The 24,530-nt window shown below is 52.1% G+C and overlaps 1 protein-coding gene across 1 annotated transcript in view; it reads right to left on the reverse strand.

Annotated features, from left to right (window-relative positions):
* Positions 1–16,061: 16,061 nt before the first annotated feature.
* POLD3 (DNA polymerase delta 3, accessory subunit) overlaps positions 16,062–24,530 on the reverse strand; it is a gene marked incomplete at both ends in the record, with an annotated part of 32,374 nt that continues 23,905 nt past the window's right edge. The window contains 3 exons of the mRNA XM_080613924.1: positions 16,062–16,264; positions 21,417–21,498; positions 22,337–22,431. Of these exons, the coding sequence (XP_080470050.1) occupies positions 16,062–16,264; positions 21,417–21,498; positions 22,337–22,431 (380 nt within the window). The remainder of the gene's footprint in view (positions 16,265–21,416; positions 21,499–22,336; positions 22,432–24,530) is intronic.

Genomic DNA, 24,530 nt, shown 5'->3' on the forward strand with positions numbered 1-24,530 from the left:
AAAGGGTATTCCTGGAAAAATCTTGGGTCTTCTCTCCGCTGTTCCAGCCGGGAGGATTCTTTCCCCTTCTTTGCAGGTCACTTGATGGAGTTTTTGGGAGGACCCCCTGCTGACGGGGTCTGAGACCCCGAGCGCTGCTCTAAGGTCGCTACCAAGCATGTTGTTATGCTATATATCTATCTATATCCTACATAATATCTACTGGGCTGTATTCACAGGAGGGGCATCTCCCAAAGGGCGAACAGGACCATTTCTGCAGCGTGGGGAGGAGGGGGTGCAGCAGCATCGCCCTCCCCCTGTCTGGAAACAGCTTTGGGGGATTTTCAGGTTGTTTTGGTACATGTATTTATCTCTGGTTTCTGGTTTTATTCTGTTTTGATAAATCTATTTATTTGGAGATCCAGAGCTGTCTGATAAATCTGATTAAAGCGTCTTCTTGATTCAGCCTCCTGTACTGGCTCTCCTTTCTCCATAGAGTCAGTGTCATGAGCATCCTGGTGGGGTGAGATCCCCATCCTGCTGGGGTTGGACCCCCATCCTGCTGGGGTCTGATCCCATTGTACTCACTCGCAAACATCCTCAGGGTTGGGATGCGGGATTGAGGCATGCAGAGAGCATCCCGGTGATGCTCTGCTCATCATCAGGGGCTCATCATAGAATCCCAGAGTGGTTTGGGTGGAAGGGACCTTAAAGCTCATCCAGTTCCAACCTCTGCCACTAGAGCAGGTTGCTCCAAGCCCCTGTGCATGGGTGTTTTGGGATCTGGGTGCCGGAACAGTCAGACCACAGCTCCCAGCCATGTGTTGGAGAAGCTGTAGGTGTGGGATGGTCACTGGAGACACTGTTGGGACTGGGAGGTCCCAGCCAGCTACTGGAGAGACCATGGGACCCAGGGAGGCCATTCAGGGTGTACATGGGCTTCCAGCTGTGCCATCTCCTGACTGACACAACATAGGGAGCCTCACTTCTCGGGTGGGCACCCCAGGGATGGAACATACATGAGCCCATTTTGAATGTCCAGCAGGCTCCAAGGCCCTTTTGGGGCAGCTTTGGACATCGTGAGCATCCACTCGCCCTTGAAAATCAATGGTGCTCCCACTGCCTTCCCAACATGGGGAAACCCAAACCCAACCTGGAAACCCCTCAAATCCATCTTCTAGGACACCCAAGCTCCAAAGTGATCCAAGTCCTTCTGAGTTGCAGCAAAGGATTTCCATAGCCAACCTTTCCATAGGGATGGCTCAAGCTTCACCCATTCAAACCCTGGGGCCTAGAATGACATGGTCTAATGTAAGGTGTCCCTGCCCATGGCAGGGGTTGGAACTGGATGAGCTTTAAGGTCCCCTTCAACCCAAACCTATCTGATTCCATGAAACTCAACCCTCACAGCTTGAAGAGGAGCATGTCCAGAGCACAGCTCTTTGCTATTTGGACACGTGGTCAAACTCTTCTCCTCTGCTCCTTCCAAAGCCACCACGTTCCCATTTGGAGACCCCAACAGGCAGCTCAGAGAGGCCCATTGAGATACACGTTTGCTCCACAGCCCCTTTCCCTGTGTCTAATGGGTCCATGAGGATCAGTTTCGTTGTCAGTGCAGCTGGGAGGCAGAAAGGGGTGTCCAGGCCAAGTTATCCTTCTTAGTTCATTTCCGACTGTTTTCAAAGCCCCTGAACGGACTCCCCAGATGGTGCTAAATGGCCATGAAGAACCTTTAAACACTGCTTTATTGTTGTGCTCCTGGAGTTAGAGAATCGTGATGGGCCTGAACTAATTCATTTCGACCCAAAGAGAAAAGCACTGAATCATGGTCCTTTGGCAGTGCTGCCTGGAAGGACTCGTCAGCAGTTTCCTTTGGGTTTATCCAGCCTGTACAAACAGGGATCTCCATCAGGAGCTGCCTGCAAGCAATAGGAGAGCAAGAAACCACCCCAATGCACCACAGAGGGCAGCACGGGCAGCTCTCCCGCATCCCATGGCGCAGGAGGACCACGGGATGCTCCACCTTGTCTCATCGGTGTGTTCAACCTCCCCTTTGGAACCCCCACGTTTGGGGATGGCCACGTAACACAGGACAGAGAGGCAGGAGCAAAGAGACCTTGGGGCCATGGCTGTGCTGTGCCAGTCACGTTTCTTCTACCTCCCATCCCTCCTCAGCTCCAGCCCCGTCTCCAAGGATTTATCTGGTTTTCTCATCACCAGAGGCTTTTTCCAGTGTCCAGATTGTCCTGGCTTGCTGGGAAAGCTGTTTTCTATAGAGGTATTGCTCGTTTCCCATTTTGGGGGGTGTCAAAGCTTTGACATAGCTGGAGGCAGCGAAAGGCGATCTCATTTCCCCAGCAGCTCGCGTTAAAGCCGCCAGATTAGGCACATCCTGAGCCGCTCCGGCATCCAAAGAGGTGCAGGACCAGGAGAAAAGAACCATTACAGACACATTTCTATGTGAGAAGAGACAGGAAATATCAGGAGTGTTTAGTCTGGAGAGGAGACAGGTCCGTGGTGGCACGAGAACAGCCGGAGAGCCGAGCAGCACCGCGATCCTCTGCTTTCCCCATTGCTCCTCGCTGGGAAAGAAAGGGATGTGCAGAGGGAAGTGGATGCAGGCACAGTGTGAGGGGCTCTGGGGTGCTGCAAGAGCCATTGTAAGGGAAATCCCATCCCTCTGGGGAGAAATCCCCCCTCTTTGGCTGGGGGAAGGTGATACAGGAGCATCCATCCCGATCCATCGGGAGATGCTTCATGGAGGAGCCAAACCTTCAAACCACCTCCAGGGCTGCGGGTTTCATGCAGCACTTTGAGGGCAGCACCAAACCCAACCAAACCTTCTTTGATGTGGCTTAATTTCCCTCCTAATTACCCTGATGGTGTATGGGCCCCTCAAACTGAGCTGTGCAGGTCACCGACACCGGCTCTTCCCCCTTGCCCAGTGGGGAGCAAGGCTCCAGTGATCATAACCAAGAGGTGTTGGCTTCCCCTTCCCTCCTGAGCCCGCAGGGAAGGGGGGTTCATGCAGATTAAGGTGAAAGGAGATATTTTGCATGACTGCAAATGCGATGCAATGGAAAACAGCAGGAGCCAAGGAAGTTTGAGTGTAGCTGGCAATTATAGAGACATATAGTTTAGAGAAGTGTTTTGACTAACCTGATAATAGAGCATGAAATAGCATGGCTCTGACGTCAAAAAAGCCCTAAGATCCCGGAGGGAGAGCCAAGATTCCTGGTGGTGACATGCCATCCGTCCTGGAGCACACAGCCACGGGGTAATTCAGGTTGGAAGGACCCCAGGAGGTCCCTGGTCCCACCTCCAGCTCCAAGCAGGGATAACTTGGACTTACATCAGGTTGTTCAGGTTTGGGTGCAGGCAAGGGCTGAGTTTCTCCAAGGTCCTTCCCTTGGTCCCTGTTCCAGTGTTTGATCAGCCTGAAGGGGAAAACTGTCCTGGTTTGGTGCATCTTCATCTAACCTGGGTCCAGCAATCACTGCCTGCCCAGTACTGGGGACCCAAACTGGACCCAGTGCCCAGATGCTCTGTGCAGAGACCTAAGGTGACTCGGAGCAGGCTGCAGCAGCCATGGGATATCTGATGCACTTGCACACAAACCAGCTCACAACAAGAGGGGAGAGGGGCTGCAGGGGGGCGGAGGGACATTCAGCTCCCATAGGAGAGGCAGCAGGAGATCCGGGTCCTGCAGAAGAAGTGGCAGAAGATGGGTCCCTGCAGAAGCAGTCGCAGTGAGCAGTTCAAATCACAGCTTCTCCCTGAGGGTAGAGAAGGGGCTGTGGTGAGGGGACACCTGCCCCAAGCCAGGGATGCTGCATTAAACACCCCAGTGTGTTGCTGTTGCCAAATCCCTTCCAATGGCAGAGATGCTGCTGTGCTCCAATTGCATGGATCTGCAGTACCCCCGCGGAGCCCACAGCACGTTCGCTGGAGCAGTTATTCGGCAGAGCTCAAAACTGGCTGTGTTTAACCCCTGTGCAAATGGTGGTAGAATCATAGAATCATGGAACGGTTTCGGTTGGAAAGGACCTTAAAATCATCCAGTTCCAACCCCCTGCCATGGGCAGGGACACCTCACACTAAACCATGGCACCCAAAACAGAAGCTGGTAGAAGCTGGGCAGGTGAACGCAGGGTGGCAAAGCCCAACAATGCCCCCTCAGCCTTTATTGCAGGGCTGGTGTTGGGGCCCTTGGCAGGATCTGGATAGAGCCAGGCTGAGAGAGCTGGGCTGGGGCAGCCTGGAGAAGAGAAGGCTCCTGAAGGGGAGACCTGAGAGCAGCTCCAGTGCCTAAAGGGGCTGCAGGAAAGCTGGAGAGGGGCTTGGGACAAGGGCCTGTAGGGACAGGCCAAGGGGAATGGCTTGAACCTGCCCGAGGGGAGACTGAGATGAGCTCTTAGGCAGAAGCTCTTCCCTGTGAGGGTGCTGAGGCGCTGGCCCAGGGTGCCCAGAGAAGCTGTGGCTGCCCCATCCCTGGCAGTGTTCAAGGCCAGGTTGGACACAGGGGCTTGGAGCAAGCTGCTCCAGTGGAAGGGGTCCCTGCCCGTGGCAGGGGGTTGGAAGTGGAGGAGCTTTAAGGTCCTTTCCAGGACTCTCTGAAACCTCCCATAGGAAGCCCACCCCGGCACACTCAGCATCACAAGAGATTTAAGGTCCCACAGCCCCCAGCCAGCTCTGCCCCCACATCAACCCCATCTCCTCGGCTTGCGGTGGGAAGGGGTGATCCCTGCAGAGGCAAAGCGACCCAGGAGGAGAAGCGGGGCGAGGGAGGCGATGCCACCGACCGCGAAACGTTGGCTCCTGATCTCTGGCTGCTGATCCAATTAAAAGGGTTAATCCCAGAGATGCCCCTGAAGGGAAAGAGGCCTCTAAGAGGTCTCCTGTGGGGAGCTGTGGCCATTAGGGCAGGCTCCTGGGGCTGGTGGAGCACTGACACCATTGCAGGGCATCACCCACCGCTCACAGCCCCACGGAAAGTGCCTGTGCCCCTCCTTGGCCACACGTCACCAGGCAGTGCTGGGTCGGCCACCAGCACACGTGGCCCCTGTGAGTGTCACCAGTGTTCCCTTGGGATGGATTACGACAGCCCTGGGAGAAGTGAAGGTGTCTGACACCGGGCAGCAACCAGGGAAAACCAAGGAGCTGGGTCCTGCACTTGGGTCACAAGAGCCCCATGGAGAGCTCCAGGCCTGGGGAATTGTGGCTGGAAACTGCTCATGGGAAAGGAGCTGCGGGTGCTGATTGATGGAGCTGACCAGGAGCAGTTTGTGCCCAGGCAGCCAGGAAGCCCCCAGCATCCTGGCCTGGATCAGCACCAGTGCGGCAGCAGGGCCAGGGCAGGGATTGTGCCCCTGTGCTGGGCACTGGGGAGGCCGCACCTGGAATCCTGTGCTCAGCTCTGGGCCCCTCACTGCAAGAGAGACATTGAGGGGTTGGAGCGGGGCCAGAGAAGGGCAGCGGAGCTGGTGCAGGGCCTGGAGCCCAAGGGTGATGGGGAAGGGCTGAGGGACCTGGGGGGTTCAGTGTGGAGAAGAGAAGGCTCAGGGGGGACCTGATGGCTCCCTACAAGTGCCTGAGAGGAGGATGGAGCCAGGAGGGGCTGGGCTCTGCTCCCAAGGAACAAGGGATGGGACAAGAGGAACCGGCCTCAAGCTGCACCAGGGCAGGTTTAGATGGAGCTGAGGAAGCCATCAGGCTTCGGGCTCCTGTTCCATGGCAGGAGGATGAGCACTAAATAATGACCAAGAACATTGATCCGCTTCCAGGCTGCTTTTAGCACATCAGGAGAAGTTACCCAGACACCGGTGTGGGCTCCATCTCCTGCTCAGCAGAGAGGAGATTTGGAGCCCACTGACGCAGCAGAGGAGAGCTACACATCATCCTCCCCTCAATGACCTTCCCTGGAAGCCAAGAAGCCCCAGTTCCACAAGGGGCAAAGGCTTCCACAACGTGATGACAGCCGCACCGAGACGTGATGTGCCTGGCAGTGATCCCTACCTGGGCCAAGAGGCTCCCATGGAGAAGCTGCAAATCACTCCCTTGGCTTTCCTGGATGGGTGCAGGCATCAGGAGCTGGATGTAAATCAGCAGAACCAGCAGAGAAGGTCAGAATAGAGGTGAAGACAGGCTGAGAACATTGGGGCTGTTGAGCCTGGAGAAGAGAAGCTGCATGGAGACCTCAGAGCAGCTTCCAGTGTCTGAAGGGGGCTACAAGGATGCTGGTGAGGGACTCTTCATCAGGGACTGCAGTGATAGGACAAGGGGTAACGGGTTCAAACTGAAACAGGGGAAGTTTAGATTGGATCTAAGGAAGAAATTCTTTACTGAGAGGGTGCTGAGTCGCTGGCCCAGGGTGCCCAGAGAAGCTGTGGCTGCCCCATCCCTGGCAGTGTTCAAGGCCAGGTTGGACACAGGGGCTTGGAGCAAGCTGCTCCAGTGGAAGGGGTCCCTGCCCGTGGCAGGGGTTGGAGCTGGAGGAGCTTTAAGGTCCCTTCAACCCAAACCACTCTGGGATTTCATGATTCCGTGACTCTCACCATCCTTGGGGTCCCCGTTCCCAGTGGGGATGGTCCCTCCTCCCTGTGAAGCTCTGCACCCCTGGGAGCAGCCGTGCTCCCCACACCTGGTCTGGGAAGAGGGATAACGTCATCCTCAGCTCCTTGGCACCAACCCGGCTGCAAAATACCATGGAGCAGGCCAGGGCTGAGGCCAGCGGGGGGGAGCTCATGGTGAGCCCGGAGCCAAGTCTCCCAGCCGGGAATTGGTGGGGAATGCTCAGGCTCTGCTTTCACAGAGCCCGTGGCTTCATCCCCTTTACACCAAGGCGGGGAGAGGGAGGAGGCATCTCCTGCAACCAAAACCGTGGGACTGGAATGATTGCAACCTCAAACACCTTGGGTTGGGATGGATGAGGGGGTATGGATCACAAGTGTCCCCATGGAATGGACTCAGTAGGGCCAAGGTGCTGCATGAGGATGCTGGAGAAGGACTCTTCATCAGGTACTGCAGTGATAGGACAAGGGGTGATGGGTTCAGACTGAAACAGGGGAAGTTCAGGTTGGAGATAAGGCAGAAGCTCTTCCCTGTGAGGGTGCTGAGGCGCTGGCCCAGGGTGCCCAGAGAAGCTGTGGCTGCCCCATCCCTGGCAGTGTTAAAGGCCAGGTTGGACACAGGGGCTTGGAGCAAGCATTCCCCCTTGAAGGAGATGGGGACAGTCAGCATGGATCAGGACCAACTCAACTTCAGCTCCATTCATAAGGGGGACCCAGGGATGCGATACGCTGGGATTTTAACAAAGCTTTTGACATCTCCATTAGCATCCTCATGGCCAATACAGGATGATAGGGACACCCAAACAACAGGTATCCCTGGCATAGAAGGATGGGAGCCGGTCAGGATGGCGGAGGTGATGGTGTTAGGCTCCTTTGCAGCTCAGCCACATCCCACCCCACTCACATTTACCCCTGAAGTCCTTTCTGAAGCTGCTGAGCACCAGGGAACATGCTGAGGGTAAAGGGCTGGAGGGATGCGGTGCCTTGGACTGGCATGTGGGATGCAAGGAATGCCAGAAATCCATTATGGTAAGAATAATCTCATTATTTGAATATTATTATATTCAAATATATATATAACATTATAGTATATATATTATTTTAGGTATCATTATTTCAAATGTAGGGTGAGGATGGCCACCTTAGCCATTGTGATGGGTGAGCAGGATCTGGAGCAGCAGCAGTGATGGAGAAGGAGAAGAAGGATGATGAGGAGGTGGAGGAAGAGGAAGGTCAGGTTTGCTCTTGGATTAACAGGTCAGAATCCTTCAAGACCCCAGTTCAGCAGGACATGGGTGAGCAGGGGCTGTGGTGGTTGTGTGATGATGCCCTGTGCTGGGGGCTGTCACTGGGGTTGTGTGAAGGGTGAAGCCACCAAACCCATGGCAATAACTCCCAAAACCCTGAAAGAGCCCCCTGGCACCCATAACATAGAGTTACAGGATGGTTTGGGTTGGAAGGGACCTTCAAGCTCATCCAGTTCCAACCCTCCTAACATGATGGCGAAGATCTCATTCCCTAGGATGAGATGCTGTGTCCCAGCTCCATCACACCCAGCAGGATCAGCATCCCGTTTCAGCCCCGTTCCTGGGCACGGTGAGGCTGAGAGCACTGGTGGTTGTTTCACTGCTGGAGTTGATTCCTATCCCCGTGAGTTAAATCCTGGCATCTCGTGCCCTGGCACAAGGCAGGCACCACGTGGCACTGATCTAGACCCTCTGCAATGCCATGACCATGGCAGAGGATGAGGAGGAGCTGTATGGGCAATGGGTGTTGTGTCCCCTCCTTGAGGATGGCTTGGCAGGGGACATGGCCCAAGGACCATGGGGTGGCCATGGGGGACCATGGCTGGGATGAGAAGGGTCTAGGGCTGAGATCCTGGATTTGGGAGGCCAGGTCTATCCATTAATGCCTATGTGTGGCCCTGAGGGGCTCTGCTCACAGCGCTGCCTATGGTGGGGTGTTTCAAGGGCCACGGATGGGCCATGGTGTGGGGATGTGCGGAGCCTCAGGGACACAATCTGTGCCCCACACATCTGTGTCCCACCTGGGAAGAGCATGGATGTCCCTGTGGTGCTTGGAACCTCACATCCAGTCCCTTTCCCCCCCACTGGCCAACATGTGTGACCAAACTGGGGGTACCAGTCTCCACGAGCATCCCTGTCACTGCCACCCAATGGTCCATCCCCAGCCGGGCTCTGAGCTTCATCCTCCCCACCCTCAACCATCCCATCTGGCTGCAGGGCAGGGTGACACCCTTATGCCAACCCCCCATAGCCACCCCATGGCTGCGGGGCTGCTCGGGGTCCTCCCCAGCATCCTGCACCCCCTCTCACAGCAAGGCCGGTAGCTGGGAACCTGCGCTGGGACCGGGAGCCTGTTTCAAACAGGGACTATCATAACATCGAAGCCCATTAAGCACTTAGAGAGGGGTTTGCACTGCGGGGGGGTGAGCAGGGCGCTGGGGGGGGGGGGGGGGGGGTGCCGTGCATCTCAATGCTGCTCTATTTAGAAGGCAGAGTTTAATGGGAGGGGGTTGGTTTTATGGCACTGGATTCGTTCCACCTGGGCTAAGGAACACATTCCCCGTGCGCCGAGCGGAGCGTAACCGGATCCCATTGAAACCGGCTGCCAGGAGAGGGCCTGGCTGGGGAGCACAAAGCGGCTTTGAGAGCGGCCGAGCCCGGGCCCAGCGCCAGGCGGCGGCGGAGCGGAGGAGCAGGGGGTGCTGCAGGCTGGGCACCACGGGGATGGGCACGGCGCGATGGGGCTGAGCGTGATCCGCAAGGAGGGGGGGAGGGAAGGGAATGGGGATGCTGGGGTATGTGTGTAGGGAGCATGAGGCAAAGGGATATGTGTGTGTGCAAGGACACTTGGTAAGGTGGTGTCACGGCTATGCAGGGAACATGGGATAAAGTGACAAGAAGGGGTATGCAGTGACCATAGGATAAAGTGACATCTATGTGTGTGCAGGGATCATGGGATCAGGTGATGTGCAGGTGTGTGTAATGAGCATGGGGTAAGGTGACATCCGTGCGTGTGCAGGGACACCGGGACAAGGTGATAACTGTGGGTATGTAGGGACCATGGGGACAAAGTGACATCTATGTGTGTGCAGGGATCATGGGATAAGGTGACACCTATGGGCACATGTTGGCAATGGGGATGAAGTGACATCTATGTGTGTGCAGGGATCATAGGACAAGGTGGTATTCCTGTGTATACACTGACCCTAGGGACAAGATGACGTGTGTGTGTATGCAGTGACCATAAAGACAAGGTGAGATCCATGTGTATGCAGGGACCCTTCGACAAGGTAATGCCATGAGTATGCAGGGACACCTTAGGACAAGACGACACCCATAGGCATGTGTTGACCATGGGGACAAAGTGACATCTGTGTGTGTGTAGGGATCATGGGAAAGGGGATGACCATGTGCATTTAGTGACCTCGATTGAGCCCATGGGACAAGGTGATGTCCATGTGTGCCCAGGGACCCTCTGACACGTGATGGTCAGGTAGATGTGGTAACCCTGGGGATAAGGTGATGTCCATAAGTGTGCAGGGACCCTCAGGATAAGGTGACACCTGCGGGTATGTGTTGACCGTGAGGATGGGGTCACATCTATGTGTGTGCAGGGATCATGGGGCAAGGTGATGTCTGTGTTCATGAGTGACCCAAGGGACCAGATGATGTCTGTGTATACACAGGGACCCTGGGACAAGATGATATCTGTGTGTATATAGTGACCCCTAAATCTTCCCTCGGGCAGGTTCAAGCCATTCCCCTTGGCCTGGCCCTACAGGCCCTTGTCCCAAGCCCCTCTCCAGCTTTCCTGCAGCCCCTTTAGGCACTGGAGCTGCTCTCAGGTCTCCCCTTCAGGAGCCTTCTCTTCTCCAGGCTGCCCCAGCCCAGCTCTCTCAGCCTGGCTCCAGAGCAGAGCTGCTCCAGCCCTCGCAGCATCTCTGTGGCCTTGCTCCAGCAGCTCCATGTCCCTCTTGTGTTGCTGCCCCAGACACAGGACTGCAGGGGGGATCTCACATGTACATTGTGACCGTAGGCTGGGTGATCCCCGTGCACCAGCAGTGTCGCAGGGGTGACACCCCTGCCTCCATGCATGGGGTGACATCCACATCCAGGCAAAGCTGGGGCTGAAAGGCTGCCCTGTGTGTGCAGCGTGTCCCGGGCCACCCGCGCCGTCACTTCACAGTCCCTCAAAGTCCAGCCTGATCTTTCCCAAACAAGCAGTGGTTGTGTCTGGGGTTTAATAGAGCCAGTGCTGCTGGAGAACCTCATGAAACCTTCGAAATAGCCTGTACGGGAGTAGTGAAGAGAGCAAAAAACCCACCACGCTCAGTGCCAAGGAAAACACTTACCTCGTGAAGCATGAGTAATAAGTGCACGTCTTAACACTGTGCAGATAGAGCTTTTCGTGAAAACACCAAGGAAGGCTCCGTGTGAAAGGTGGACGGCCTCTCCGTTTGGTTTTCCCCTTCTCTTCACTCCCAAGACACACGCGTGTTGTCCCCAGCGCCGGCGTTGCAGGAGCCTGTTTACGGAGCCGGCTTCCTTCCCTGTAGGACGACATGAAAAGGGAATGGAAAAACAGGAGCTGCTCCTCTGCGAGACTTTCTATTTTGGAAAGGTTAAAAATACCCTCTTACAGACACCAGCCCAGGAAGCTCTCGGGGTGAAGCGACGGGGAGGGATGTGAGGAGTAAACAAGCACCGTGACGTGCTGGGCGGCGCGGGAGCCGCTGCTCCGGGATGCGCGTAGGGATGGGGAGGATGTGGATCGCCATGAGCCATGGAGGTGGACACAAGGAGATGGGGGTTGTGTGACAGGGCTGCTAATAGGGATGCTGAGCATCAAGTGAGTTGGTTCAACACTGAGGTGGATGCTCAGCGCCAAGGGAGGATGTTCAACACTGAGGTTGATGCTCAGTGCCAAGGGAAGATGTTCAACACTGAGGTGGATGCTCAGTGCCAAGGGAGGATGTTCAACACTGAGGTGGGTGCTCAGCACCAACAGTGGGTGATGCTTGGCCCTGAGGAAGGGTGCTCAGCACCCAGAGGGAGATGTTCAGACCTGAGGGGCTCTGGGTGCTCAGTACCTAGGCACAATGGCTTATCTCCCCCCGCATCGTGGTCCTCGTACCCTCCTGTCATGGTGAGTGGGATGCAATGCTTGGCTATTCATCCTCATCCACCATGAGATAAGGATGAGGAAAAACCATCTCCAGCCTCCCACTGATGCTCCTTCTCCTTCATTTTGCAGCTTTGCTCCCCTCTCTTCTCTCCACCAACTTGAAGGCCCTGGTGATGCTCTCTGGACTGTATCAGTGACTGCATTCTTGTACTCATCCCTCAGCCCCACTTGAGCACCATTTACTGTGGTTTTGTGCTGTAAGCATCTAACACGCCACACCACCACGCAACAGAGTGGTGGCTTCAGTGGGCAGCCCACAGTGAAGAGCCCCACCTTGGAGACCACCACATTGGGGCTTAAATATTATTGCCATGGCTTTGCAGTTTAATTTCCACACTTGTGGATGCCGGATGGGACCCCTCAAGGTCTCTGGTCCAAGCCCCAAAGCAGGGTCAGCTTTGATGCAAAAACCCAGCACCAAACTCAGAGTAGAAGCTCAGGGTTCCTACAGGTACTGCTGGTTTCCAAACCAGAGGCTTTTGGGATGCTCCAGGCAGCTTCCAGGCACCAAACCCCCTCCTCTGAGCCCTGTAGATGTGGTTTAAGATGGAAAACCTCTTAAAAGAATCAAACCATGAATTAAGACATGGACTTCATGCACAGTTCCTGATGGGACATGGGCTGAAACCATCAAATAATGGCACCAGCAACCCAGATGCTGAGAACTCAGCATCTCTGGTGCCTTGCAGCACCAGGACATGAAGTGGGGGACATGAACATGGGCAGAACCACTCATAATTTGCCTTAGAAAAGTCAAAGGCTGTGGCTTCGAACTTGAACTGCGGTGTTGAACTTGACCCTGTCAGATAACAGCTTCCATAGGGATCTCAGCACCCATGGCAGCAGATATGAACCAAACCAGACCCCAATGTGGCAGGGGGTGCCCCAAATCCCTACCAGCAGCACCCACACCTCGTATTAAGCACCTTGGGGTGCTGCAGCCCATTCCCTGCAGCCAGGGAGAAGCAAGACACTGACACAGGGCCCTGGCAAGCGCCCGCTCTCCTTTCCACCAGCCTCACGGAGCTGAGTTTTGCTTCCTTATAAGGCCCTGCTGCTCCATGATTCCCAACTGGAATCTGCAGCCGAGCTGGCACTGCCTGTTCAGAGAGCAAAACAATTCCCTACACCACCAGGACACCCTCCTGCCCAGCCCAGCCCTGCTGCTCACTGTCTGCTACCCCAGGTCAGCACCCAGCAGCGCTTCCTTGCATCCTTCCTCTGTTTTAGGCTGGCTGAATCCAGAGTGGGAAAGGCAGAGGGATTCTTCCCAAACAGGCTCTGTCCCGGCGAAAAGAGGGTCGTAAATCAGCTCAAGGGACAGTGATTTTTCAGCCCTAGGAGCAGCATTTCCAGCCTGTTTCCAAGGCACACACAGGTGCTGGTTCAGAGGCACCATGTCTGATGGGAGTCTGGTGCATCAATAGTTGTATCCAATGGTGGAACTTCAGCTTCTCACCCCACCTGGAAAACAAGGGTGAAGCTTCCTCTGTTTGCAAGTAAGAGCAAACACCACTATAAAATGAACAAACATCCTCTCCCAAACATGAGGCATTGCTCTTCCAAGGTGTAAACCTGGTTGGAAGGGGGACGCAGAGGGAAAAGTAAGAAATCCTAAAGGATTTCTGTAGCTCCACGATGAGGTTTTGGATTCTGAGCACCATAAACAGCAAATCTTGAGCTTACTGTGAGGCAGAAGACATGCTCTTTATCTGAAAGCCTTGCCTGGCTCTGAGCTGCTCTGATATTTCACCCTCATGAGCCACAGCAAGAAGGAACCTTCTCCCTTTAACCAGCCCCGTTCCTCGCTCCCATGCAATGCCTGGAGATGCTCCAGCCTCGCCAAGGGGGCAACCAGGGACCTGAGTCCCCCCTGGGGCTGGCAGCCCACGAAGTGCAGGAGCAGGGAGTATGAGATCATGATTTTGGGAAGTCTGAAGTTCTCCTATGTCCTGCTCCTTCAGACATTAAGTCATTTTCCTGAGGAAGTTGCCTATGACGTTGAGCTGGTTATAGAGGGAGGTGGGGTAGAGCAGCGAGCTCCAGCTAGACCCTGGTAGAGGTGAGGTGCAAGAGCACCGGGACACCATGTCCTGCCACCATCTGCCATGGGAATGAGACAAAAAGGGTCCAAATTCAACACAGACCCTGACATTTTGAGGCATTCTCACCCATACTTCAGATGCCATAAACCAGTTTAATGCTTCCAGCCCTGGCTTTGATGGAAGAACATTGTATCCACTCCACCAGTGGTATTGTTCCATGCAGACAAATGTCACAGCAACCCTTGGAAATCAGAGTGAAGAATTAATGGACAGTTAACAAATAGCAAGAACAAAAGAAAAATGTCTTTAATGGGTTTGTTACTTATTACTTTTCAAAATACACCCCTCAAGTCCAGCAAAAAACCAGGAACACTGCAGCAGTGTGGTTAACAGTTAAATTCCCTTCATAAACGGCAGAACAAGGTGGTTCATTCTTTCCACATGGACCTCTGCTGCTCACGTCACTCCAACCTGGGGAGCTGACTTAGGCTGACACACCTTGAGAGCATGAAACCTCTTTCAGCTTGTGCAGCAGGCTCTGTGGTTGGATGGCTGGGAGTACTGTGTCATTTGTGGCTTTCCTCATCTTCCCAGCCTTTTCCCTACACCTCTCCAACTCAGAAGGTCCACAATTTAAGACCAGAGTTTAAGTTCTTAATGCTTCTGAGGAGTTACATGGGGACAGGGTTGAGGTTGCCCTTAAACAGCCCTGTCAAGCAGTGATCCATGTGTCAAGCAGCTGAACCCCCCATCTTGACACACACGGGCACACAGAGACACTGCTGCTTGTAGGTGTTTGAAGGAGATCCTCTCACGTGCCCTGATGGCACAGGGTGATGTGACTTCCACCAAGGCACCTGTTGGTCACTATAACGAGTGTGTGCTTTCAAATTCAGAGTCACCAACCTGATCTCCTGCTCAGAGTGACTGTAAATAGCTCTTCCTGGCCAAACATTGGATTTCAGTCGAGTGCCTGAAGACATTTCTTCCTTGGTGACACTCTTCAGTAGCTTTTGTAGCTTTCCGCCAACCACAAACTCTTTATAAACCAGGATGTACATACGTATCCATACATGTGTTGGAAACAACCACTGATGACATCGGTCACCTATTTGGGGCCCTCAAAGGCCCAGCTTCAGAAATGCTCAGCACCCACCTCTGGAAAGTCTGCTCTTTTCTATGGACCTACCAAATTTAGCACCAGAAAGCATCCGACCTGGCACCTCATTTCTGACTTAGGGGCCTGCAGTGCTTTATTCATCCCCAGTTAACTGGTTCCTCAGCACCATTTGACATGCTTCCCTCAGCAGGCAGATGATGAGATGTCCTAGAAAACAACTCTTCTGGTGTCTGGCTTATGCCTGGAAAAACACAGTTCAGGCAACCCAAAACCTACAAAACCCAGAAGCAGGAATTCTTCATGGACAACACACCTGAGCAGTGTTATCAGCAGTGCCCTCTGATCACTCTTCCCTTTGACTCCTTAACTTCCAAGGTTAAGGATACAGTTGCTTTCTCAATAACAGCAAAGCCTTCCCCCAAATTATCCTGGAGCCAGTTGGGTGGGAAGCCTCAGAGATGTTTTTGCAAACACAGAGCACCAACAGTGTCCCGGGTCTATAATTAGGCATCTGAGCAGTTTACAGAGGATACGTTCAAGGAAGAAAAGAGTAAGAGAGTTTTATATGGGCTGCTTTGTCCAAAAAAAGATTATGAAAGGCAGAGCAAAAACTATTTACCAGTCTTAGGGGGAAAATCAAGTTCATTTCATTCAGTTAAAGCTGAAGCAGATGTTCAATATTTGTGTGTATGTCTCAAGACCGGTTACGTTACAGCTTCGAACCAATGTGACCATTCACATCAATCTGGGGAAGTGGGAGTGTAAAAAGAAAGGGGAAAATAATGCCACAACTCAACTCTTTGTTTTGCTCCACTGTGGAAGAGGCCTCAACACCGAGCAGGTAAAAGGCCATATTAAAAAAAACGTAAGATTTGATGGGATAAATGGGGAGTCTTTCAAGAGTTCCTCTAGATTTTGCTTCTAACCGGTGCTTCCCACACTCAGTAAAGAGGATTCTTGCAGTCAGGAATTACACTTTTCTCTGATACAAAATCTAGTCCAGAGGGCTTACTTACACAGTAAGCAAGATATCTTACGTAAGTGAAGATTGCATGCTGTCCTCCTCCCATGCAGCAGCTTGCAGAACGCTGCACAAGAAGAGCAACGGTCCCAAGAGGACCAGGAGAAAGACCCAGTTCATTTCTTCTGGAAAAAGCCCACGATGGAGACCTGTTTGTTGGCTCTGCTGGCACCAGCTGCCCCTTTCTTCACGTTCTTCCTTTCTTCCTTGGGTTCTTTCTTCAGAGGCAGCAGAGGCTGTTTGGGTGCAGCTGATGGCTTGGTCTTGAAGTCATCCTCACTGTCTGTGCAGGATTCGCTCTCATAAACCTTCTCAGTCACTGGTTAAGAGAGAAGAAGAACAGATGATGGTGGTTAAGCCTCTGTACCAGAGAGCAGAGACCTCCCTGCTGCAGGGGAGGAAATGAGCGTTTCTGGAAATGAGCATTTGGGGCTCAAGGAGAACATGTCAGATACAGGAATTCAGTGCATTGCTCAAGGTCAAGCAGTAGATCCAGATGACTGGATGGGCTTTGCATGCACTGACTCAAACTGTTTCCCCTCTTTCTTAAGTGTAAGATGGCAGGTTAATGACTCAGGAGCTTTAATCACAGAACATGGAATGGTCTGGATTAGAAGGAACCTTAAAGCTCCTCCAGCTCCAACCCCTGCCACGGGCAGGGACCCCTTCCACTGGAGCAGCTTGCTCCAAGCCCCTGTGTCCAACCTGGCCTTGAACACTGCCAGGGATGGGGCAGCCACAGCTTCTCTGGGCACCCTGGGCCAGCGCCTCAGCACCCTCACAGGGAAGAGCTTCTGCCTAAGAGCTCATCTCAGTCTCCCCTCTGGCAGGTTCAAGCCATTCCCCTTGGCCTGGCCCTACAGGCCCTTGTCCAAAGCCCCTCTCCAGGTTTCCTGCAGCCCCTTTAGGCACTGGAGCTGCTCTAAGGGCTTCTCAGAGCCTTCTCTTTTTCACTGTCATCCAGCTCTTTCCAAATGGTTTGATGTCACCACACACATACATGTCACATGTAGGCCTTCAAGAGCAGCAGCCCAAGGCTCCCCACTGGGAAGGGCCCTCAGGAGAACAGTTCCCTTTCCAAATCTGTTCAAGTGTTGCCCTCCTCTTAGAAGCAAGGCCCAACTCTAGTGAAGACCATCAACTGACAAGGAGCCATCAGAAAGTGATTAATCTGAACATGAGCCGAATCCATAGTTTAGCATCAGATGATGGAATGTCTATTTTAGAGTTAAAAACCACCATTCTGAGTTGGTCTGATTTCCACAGGGACCATAACAATCAGATTGTCCTAAAATCCAGATGAGACAACCCAAAGACAGGCCCAGAATTCCCTCACCAGCACCTCAGCTGGTCAGGGAAGCACGAAGCAGACATAGGTAAAGCAGCACAAAGCCTTGGGGGCAGTTTCTTTCTATAAAGGTGGGCAACCAGAAAGAAATTCCTTAAAAACCCCAATAAACCCAAACCCACGAGTGAGATCAAGGGCTCTGAAGGGGATTGCCAGCTCACTGCTGTCAGCATCCAGGGATGGAAATCTAAGGGATATAAAGCAAGGCTCACGAATATTAAAGTAGAGTCAGCTCTGCTGATGAAAGCCATGGTTAGACACTAGTAAATGTTGTTGTATCAGCTTTCCCAGCAGTGCTCTGGGATTCCTCTAGCAAACCATTTTTCTTTAGCAGCTCTATTCCTTTAAACAGATGTCCCAACTTCCCTTCTTCTGGGAATCTGGCTTTCACTTGTATTAATGCATCAAATCAAAGCAGGTTTTCTACGTAACCAGAGACTGGGAAGAGGAATGGTATGAAACCCTGCACGGCAGTGCTAGCAGATGCTCAAACAGGGACTGGAAACCCAAACTAACCCCCCTTCAGAGGCAAAGGGGGTTTCAGTGAACAGCTTTAACTGCACTGGCCACTACTGAGCTTTATAAAGTTATCATGTTGTCACCCCTGTCAGTAATCACTGCTAAGTCCAAATGCGTGCACTGAATCCCCTCCAATTGCAAGATAACGCGTTTTAGACCAACTTTCTTTCAGTGCTATCTCAGCTGAACTCCAACTCTGTATCTGCAACAGATATGGGCATGCAGACAGATATGGGCATGCAGACAGATACTGATGCTCAGCTCAGAGCCAGACTTCACTAAATCAGTGGTAACTCAAAACTACACGAGTTCTTAACTTAAACTGGTGCCATAAGACAAATTTACCTACAATACACATATATATATTTCAATTTACAAGTCCATGGAGTTGCTTCTGGATTGTAAGACCTCAATTTTCTTGCTTTTTAAATGTAGATCTTGCCTTTCAGCTGTTATGTTCAGCTCTAGGGGCAGCAACTCAAGAGGGACATGGAGCTGTTGGAGCAAGCCCAGAGGAGGCCACGGAGCTGCTGCGAGGGCTGGAGCAGCTCTGCTCTGGAGCCAGCCTGAGAGAGCTGGGCTGGGGCAGCCTGGAGAAGAGAAGGCTCCTGAAGGAGAGACCTTAGAGCAGCTCCAGTGCCTAAAGGGGCTGCAGGAAAGCTGGAGAGGGGCCTGGGACAAGGGCCTGTAGGGCCAGGCCAAAGGGAATGGCTTTAACCTGCCAGAGGGGAGACTGAGATGAGCTCTTAGGCAGAAGCTCTTCCCTGTGAGGGTGCTGAGGCGCTGGCCCAGGGTGCCCAGAGAAGCTGTGGCTGCCCCATCCCTGGCAGTGTTCAAGGCCAGGTTGGACACAGGGGCTTGGAGCAAGCTGCTCCAGTGGAAGGGGTCCCTGCCCGTGGCAGGGGTTGGAACTGGAGGAGCTTTAAGGTCCCTTCCAACCCAAACCAGGCTGGGAATCTATCCTTTCTTGCTTTAGGAACTGCAAGGTAGAAAATGCAGCAGCTTAAACCTCAGCAGTTCTCCTTTGCTATATACTAAGAGCAGACATTTGATTGATAGAGTACCACTTGGTACAAGTCCTGTTCTTAACCCCACAGATACTTTAATTGCTCAATTCCCCTCAGGGCTAATCCCTAACTTACTTTTGCTTTTTGACACCAATTCCTTGCTATTGCAGATGTTGTGAAAACGATCTCCTAAAATCATGGAGAAATTTCAAGTACAGCCTAATCCTAATGTTAGGATTTAATATCTCTTAAAACCTAGTCCTTGTTTAGAAAGACGGCAGGCAGAGGGGGAAAAGAACCCCCTATATTGCAAAGAATAACAACAATTTACTTTAACCTGGGAGATCTGCAGGTATTTACCCTTCCAATGATTAGATCTGTGCATGGAAAGGGTGGGAAAGGGAGGGGAGGAGAGAAACTGGACAAGAACCAGACAGCAAGTTCTGTGCAAGAGACTGGTAGGGCTTTAGTATGGAAAGCAGCCCCTCCTGCTTACCCATTTCCTCAGTTTCCCAGCTCCATCCACCCCCTCTATCCCAGAGGATCTGTCTCCCAAAGCACACCAGGGGCTTGCATTTCCCTTCTCAGATAATGGTAGTGGATAGGACTGTAAAAGTAAAGGTCTGGATTTCACAAGAGACTATTAAATAACTTGGGAATGAGAAGAAGGGAAAGGCAGGCGATATTCCCAGCACTTGGATGTTTGGAAAAGGCTGGAAAGAAAGAGAAGAGCACTCCTTGCTGGAAGCTGAACCCGGAACAGTCATTCCTGCAAGCCCTGGATGCAGACCTCGATCAACTCCACTCCTCAGCTAATGCTTTCTATTTTCCCTCCAAGTGTTTTAATGATTCTATCTGGGATGGGAGAGCAAAACACCCCATAACACAACCAGCCAAAGCACTCAATAGCTTTGTGCAAGCCCAGTTCTTGGACACAACTCCAGGATTTGAGATTTCACTTACCAACATAGTGTTTCTTTAAAAGAGACACAGAAAGTTAATAAGAAACAGAAGATACAACTACACAGATAGGTGCAGACAACTACACAGCCTATCTGCAGACAAGCTGACTCACGTCCAGGCAGCTCCAAACCTGGGCCAAGCAAGTCTGTGGCTTTCTATGCTCATGAACAATGACAAACCTGTGCAACAGCAACAGATCTTCTCTTAGGACTGGCTGAGCTCCCCTGACATCAGCAAGGCTGGAGAACATGAAGCATCCCATACAATTCAGCTGACAAAACCACATTCCACCCTCTTAATGTTTTTTAGCCTTTAAATGACAGACTTTGAACTCCTGCAGCTCTGCTTCAGTGACAGGACACAGAGGAGGAAAGCACAGGGGTGATGCACAGCTTTCCCCTGGTCACAGGAGGAAGCAGGGTCCAGTCGGGTTGGAATTCAAAGCCTTTGGCTCTCAGGACTTGTGTAGAGGGTCTCCTCCCTCCTGAAAGCAGAGCTGTCCTTATCAGAAACAGAAACCCTCTCAAGGATTTAAGCTCCAACTTATTCCTTATCAGGGATACTTAAAGTTTATATTAACATATAACCAAGGTCTGCTGCACAGCTCTGGATTTATCCATAAACGAAGAGAACAAAACCAAACATAAACCCCACCCCACTCACCCAAAAATACTCAAAACCATCAAACCAAACTGATCCCAGACAAAATCTATCCCAAAACTTAGACCTCTCTCTGCACCATCTTTAAAAGGTTGTAGCTTTGGAGGGTAGAGCAAATGAAGGAGGTGCTCGTGGTGGCAGGAGGGAAGGGAGAAGAACTGGAAGAAAAACTGAATCATGGAATGCTTTGGGTTGGAAGAGACCTTACAGCTCCTCCAGTTCCAACCCCTGCCACGGTCAGGGACCCCTTCCACTGGAGCAGCTTGCTCCAAGCCCCTGTGTCCAACCTGGCCTTGAACACTGCCAGGGATGGGGCAGCCACAGCTTCTCTGGGCACCCTGGGCCAGCGCCTCAGCACCCTCACAGGGAAGAGCTTCTGCCTAAGAGCTCATCTCAGTCTCCCCTCGGGCAGGTTCAAGCCATTCCCCTTGGCCTGGCCCTACAGGCCCTTGTCCCAAGCCCCTCTCCAGGTTTCCTGCAGCCCCTTTAGGCTCTGGAGCTGCTCTAAGGTCTCCCCTTCAGGAGCCTTCTCTTCTCCAGGCTGCCCCAGCCCAGCTCTCTCAGCCTGGCTCCAGAGCAGAGCTGCTCCAGCCCTCACAGCAGCTCCATGGCCTCCTCTGGCCTCGCTCCAACAGCTCCACGTCCCTCTTGTGCTGCTGCCCCAGAGCTGGATCAGGACTGCACGGGGGGTCTCCCCAGAGCACAGCAGAGGGGGAGAATCCCCTCTCTCGACTGCTGCTCACGCTTTTTTTGATACATGCTTTTGATAATCAAAGAAGAGTCAGGATTCAGCTCCATAACTCCCTGTGCAGCCCTTCACCAAAAGGGCAGTTATCTCGATCTTGCAGCAGGAGGTTGAAGTGGAACAGCAAAGTGATTTTGTGAACCTCTTTCTAAGCCTGGGAGAGGCTGGCCTTCAAACATCTTCAACACATCTTCAGTATAGTTCCACCGAGGTGTAGAAGACAGCTTACCCATGCAGCCTTCTTCATCATCAATGAACATCTTGGATTTCAGCACACGCTTCCGTTTCCTCTTCCTCCCTCCAGCTGAAACCTGAGGGACATTGAGGTATTGTGAGAAATCAAGAGTTAAAGCCCCATGCACAGATAAGAAAAGCATCAGCCCTGGGTGTGCAATGTGGTGCCTCTCATCAAGCTGAGCATGATTTGAGAACTAAACCTGTCTCTTCCCTGGATATCCCAGCCTCACTTTTGATGATGCCATAATTCCCTCCATCCCACTAGGACAAATGTCAGAGAGAGAAAATACAAGTGAAATGAGACCTCACGCCTTCCCTTGTGCCCGCACAGGGGGACATTCCTCTTCTGAGCCACGTGACAGCTTGAAATGTGTTTAGTTATATGAGAACGTGGCACCAGGGTTGTCCCATCAAACCTTTGAGGAATGAGGAAGTAACAAGCTGTGCAAGACACCACAACTGATGTGACACAGTTGCACCCTCAGTAAACCTACGTGTATTTTCTCTACTTAGAGGTTAACTTCTTGCCAACTCCAGCCCACCTCCTTACACAGCAGCTTTCCTGCGATACAAGGTTGGATACCAAGAGTCTCTGGTTTCATTTCTGGCCCTGCCCTGGCTCCCAAGGCCAAGATTCAGAGGGAAAAGTGTTGAAATATGAGCCACAATTCATAGAACTGTTAGGAGGGGAAAAGAGAAGAAAATAGAAACCTGTCTACGACAGCAGAAAAGCCAGAGTTTAAATAACAGCAAGAAAATGAGTGAACTGGTGAATGTGATGTATTCTTTCAAGCAGCATGATGTGATGGGCTTGACAGGGAAACAGAACTTTCCCTTCAGCATCTTAGAAGTGATTGGGAAATGCCCATCAAGTCAGATCAAACCAGAAGCTGATCATTAACACACTCTTACCTCTGTGGATGCAGGCTCCAGTTCAGTTTTTAGGGCAGGTACAGGAGGTGGAGATGGGGCTTTCTCTTCCTCAGGTGTAGGAGATGGTGGGATACCTGCTAAGAAGACGAACATTGTGATAGCACGTAGGGCTAATGCTACCCCTTTGTCTTAACTAATATCATTTAACTCTGAGCAATCGCTTGTAACTTATATTTAGATCAAGGTTTACAAGTTCTCACTCAGGTTTGTTGAATTCAAGTCAGGACAAGTTGTCTGCAGTGGTCAGCCCCCAGTGCTATGTGCTGCAGCTCCCATAGGAAGGAGGGTGGGATAGGATGGGAGAAGTGCCTTTGGGATTTTGGTAAGCCAAAAATCCATTCCTCCAAATAAAACCTTAAAAATAAGCCCAGAAACTGGCAGTTTTAGCCATGTAGTTCACTTGCTCATTGAAAAGATGGACTGGAATTTGTTCAGAGATTGAAGGAGTCAGGGTTTAAGGCTATGGATTCCCAGCCACTGGCTGATCTCTGTTTCTCTACCTCTCCCCCATCACTAAAACAGTTATTGATGGTGCTACACATCCCAGACAATCCCTGCTATTAGCTTGGAACTACATTAATCCAAGAATTAAGTGTAATAATAGTATCACCCATCCTAAAAGATCACTAAGAGACACTTCAACCTTTTGCTGGCAACCAAACCACTCCCAAAAACTAAGCCCATTCTCTCCTGTGCAGCCATCTGTGCTCTCCTCTAGGTGCAAGGACAGAGTGGAATCATTTTAATGCCAAAAGTGGCTGAAATAATCAAGGCCACTTCATAAGGAGCAAAACCAGGTCTGGAGCTTCTACCAGCAATGTCAAACAGAGCCTTAGTGAGGCTCACAAAGGGGAAAGTCAGGGTCATTCTTCTGTGGGGCTGGCAGGGGGACAGAGCCCTCATGGAGAAGCAAAACCAGTGCAGGGCAAGGAGCAGCACCTTGCACCATGCAGCACAGTGGCTTTAAGGAATCCTCTCCAGATCAAAGGGAGAAACACTGCCATGGAGGTCCTCAAGTGTGGGGCAGAGCTACGAATGGGGGGAAGAAACTCCTCATCTGACCTATTGCTTAAGCACAGCACCGATGTGGCTGGATGGGAGGTCAGGATGCCTGCTTGGCTTCTGCTCTCAGCTCCACTGGCTGCAGCCCTGCATTCATCCCGTTGTTGTAACAGGAATTCTGGATCCGTGGCTGTCCCAAGTGATTAGGTCAGTGTTAAGAGTTATGACTGTTGGCCAGGCAAAGGGCCAAATGACCTTCAGAGGTTAAGAAGGGCTCAAGTGAAACAGGGCTTGGCTGCCAAAGCTAAATAATAAATGACATTCTTCAAACAAGGGCTCAGCCTCATAACTACTTCAGTAAGCAAGGCACAGAAACGCAAACAGAGAGGGATAACATGACTCGGTATTCCACCTTGCTCCAGAGAGCTGGGGCTGGCAGCTGTGCGAGGATAAAACACCAAACAAGGGATCAGCTCTAAGGTGTTAACTGCCGGAGCAGGCAGGATTGCAGCCCAGGAGCTGCAGGGAACTCAAAATTCCCAGTATTTAGCAGGCTCACAGCAACTGGAGGCTGGAAAGAGCATCTATTGCACTGCACCAAACCTGCTGCTCAGCCAGCCACACTAATCTGAAAGCAGTTTGAAGGGCTAGAAGGGGTGAAAAGCAGCCTGCTGAGCACAAGCAGAGGCTGCTGAGGGTACCTGCAGTGTGTCAGCTCACTGGGGGCAGATTTAGGCTTTGTTTTCAGCCTCTTTCAAACAAGCTTTTGGCAGGCAGAAGGCACCTTCTCCCCATGTCAGTGTTTCAGACTACCACCAAGCTGCTTCTCTATCCCTTTATTATCCTCTCCTAGCCAACACAGCCCTCTGACATGTGCTAACTCCTGAGTCAACCTCTAGCTGCTGCCCACAGTTTACTCAACAGCAACAGCTGCATGAAATGGATACAAGTTGGGCAATTGGATGTCCCAAAGATGTAAATCCTGGCTTTGTTCAGTTTGCTCTGACCCTGCCTGGAAAAAAACTGTGAGAAGCTTTAGTGCTGCTGCTGCTCTGCGAAACAGAGTGAGTGTGGAGGTTACAGTGCCACTGAAATCACCCTCCAAAGTGGCTGTAAAACACTTGTCAACACTGTGAAACGCTGCCTGTGTTGGTATAGCTGGAGCTGCCAA

Source organism: Psittacula echo, assembly GCF_963264785.1.
Source record: "Psittacula echo genome assembly, chromosome: 3".
Taxonomy (NCBI): Eukaryota; Metazoa; Chordata; class Aves; order Psittaciformes; family Psittacidae; genus Psittacula; species Psittacula echo.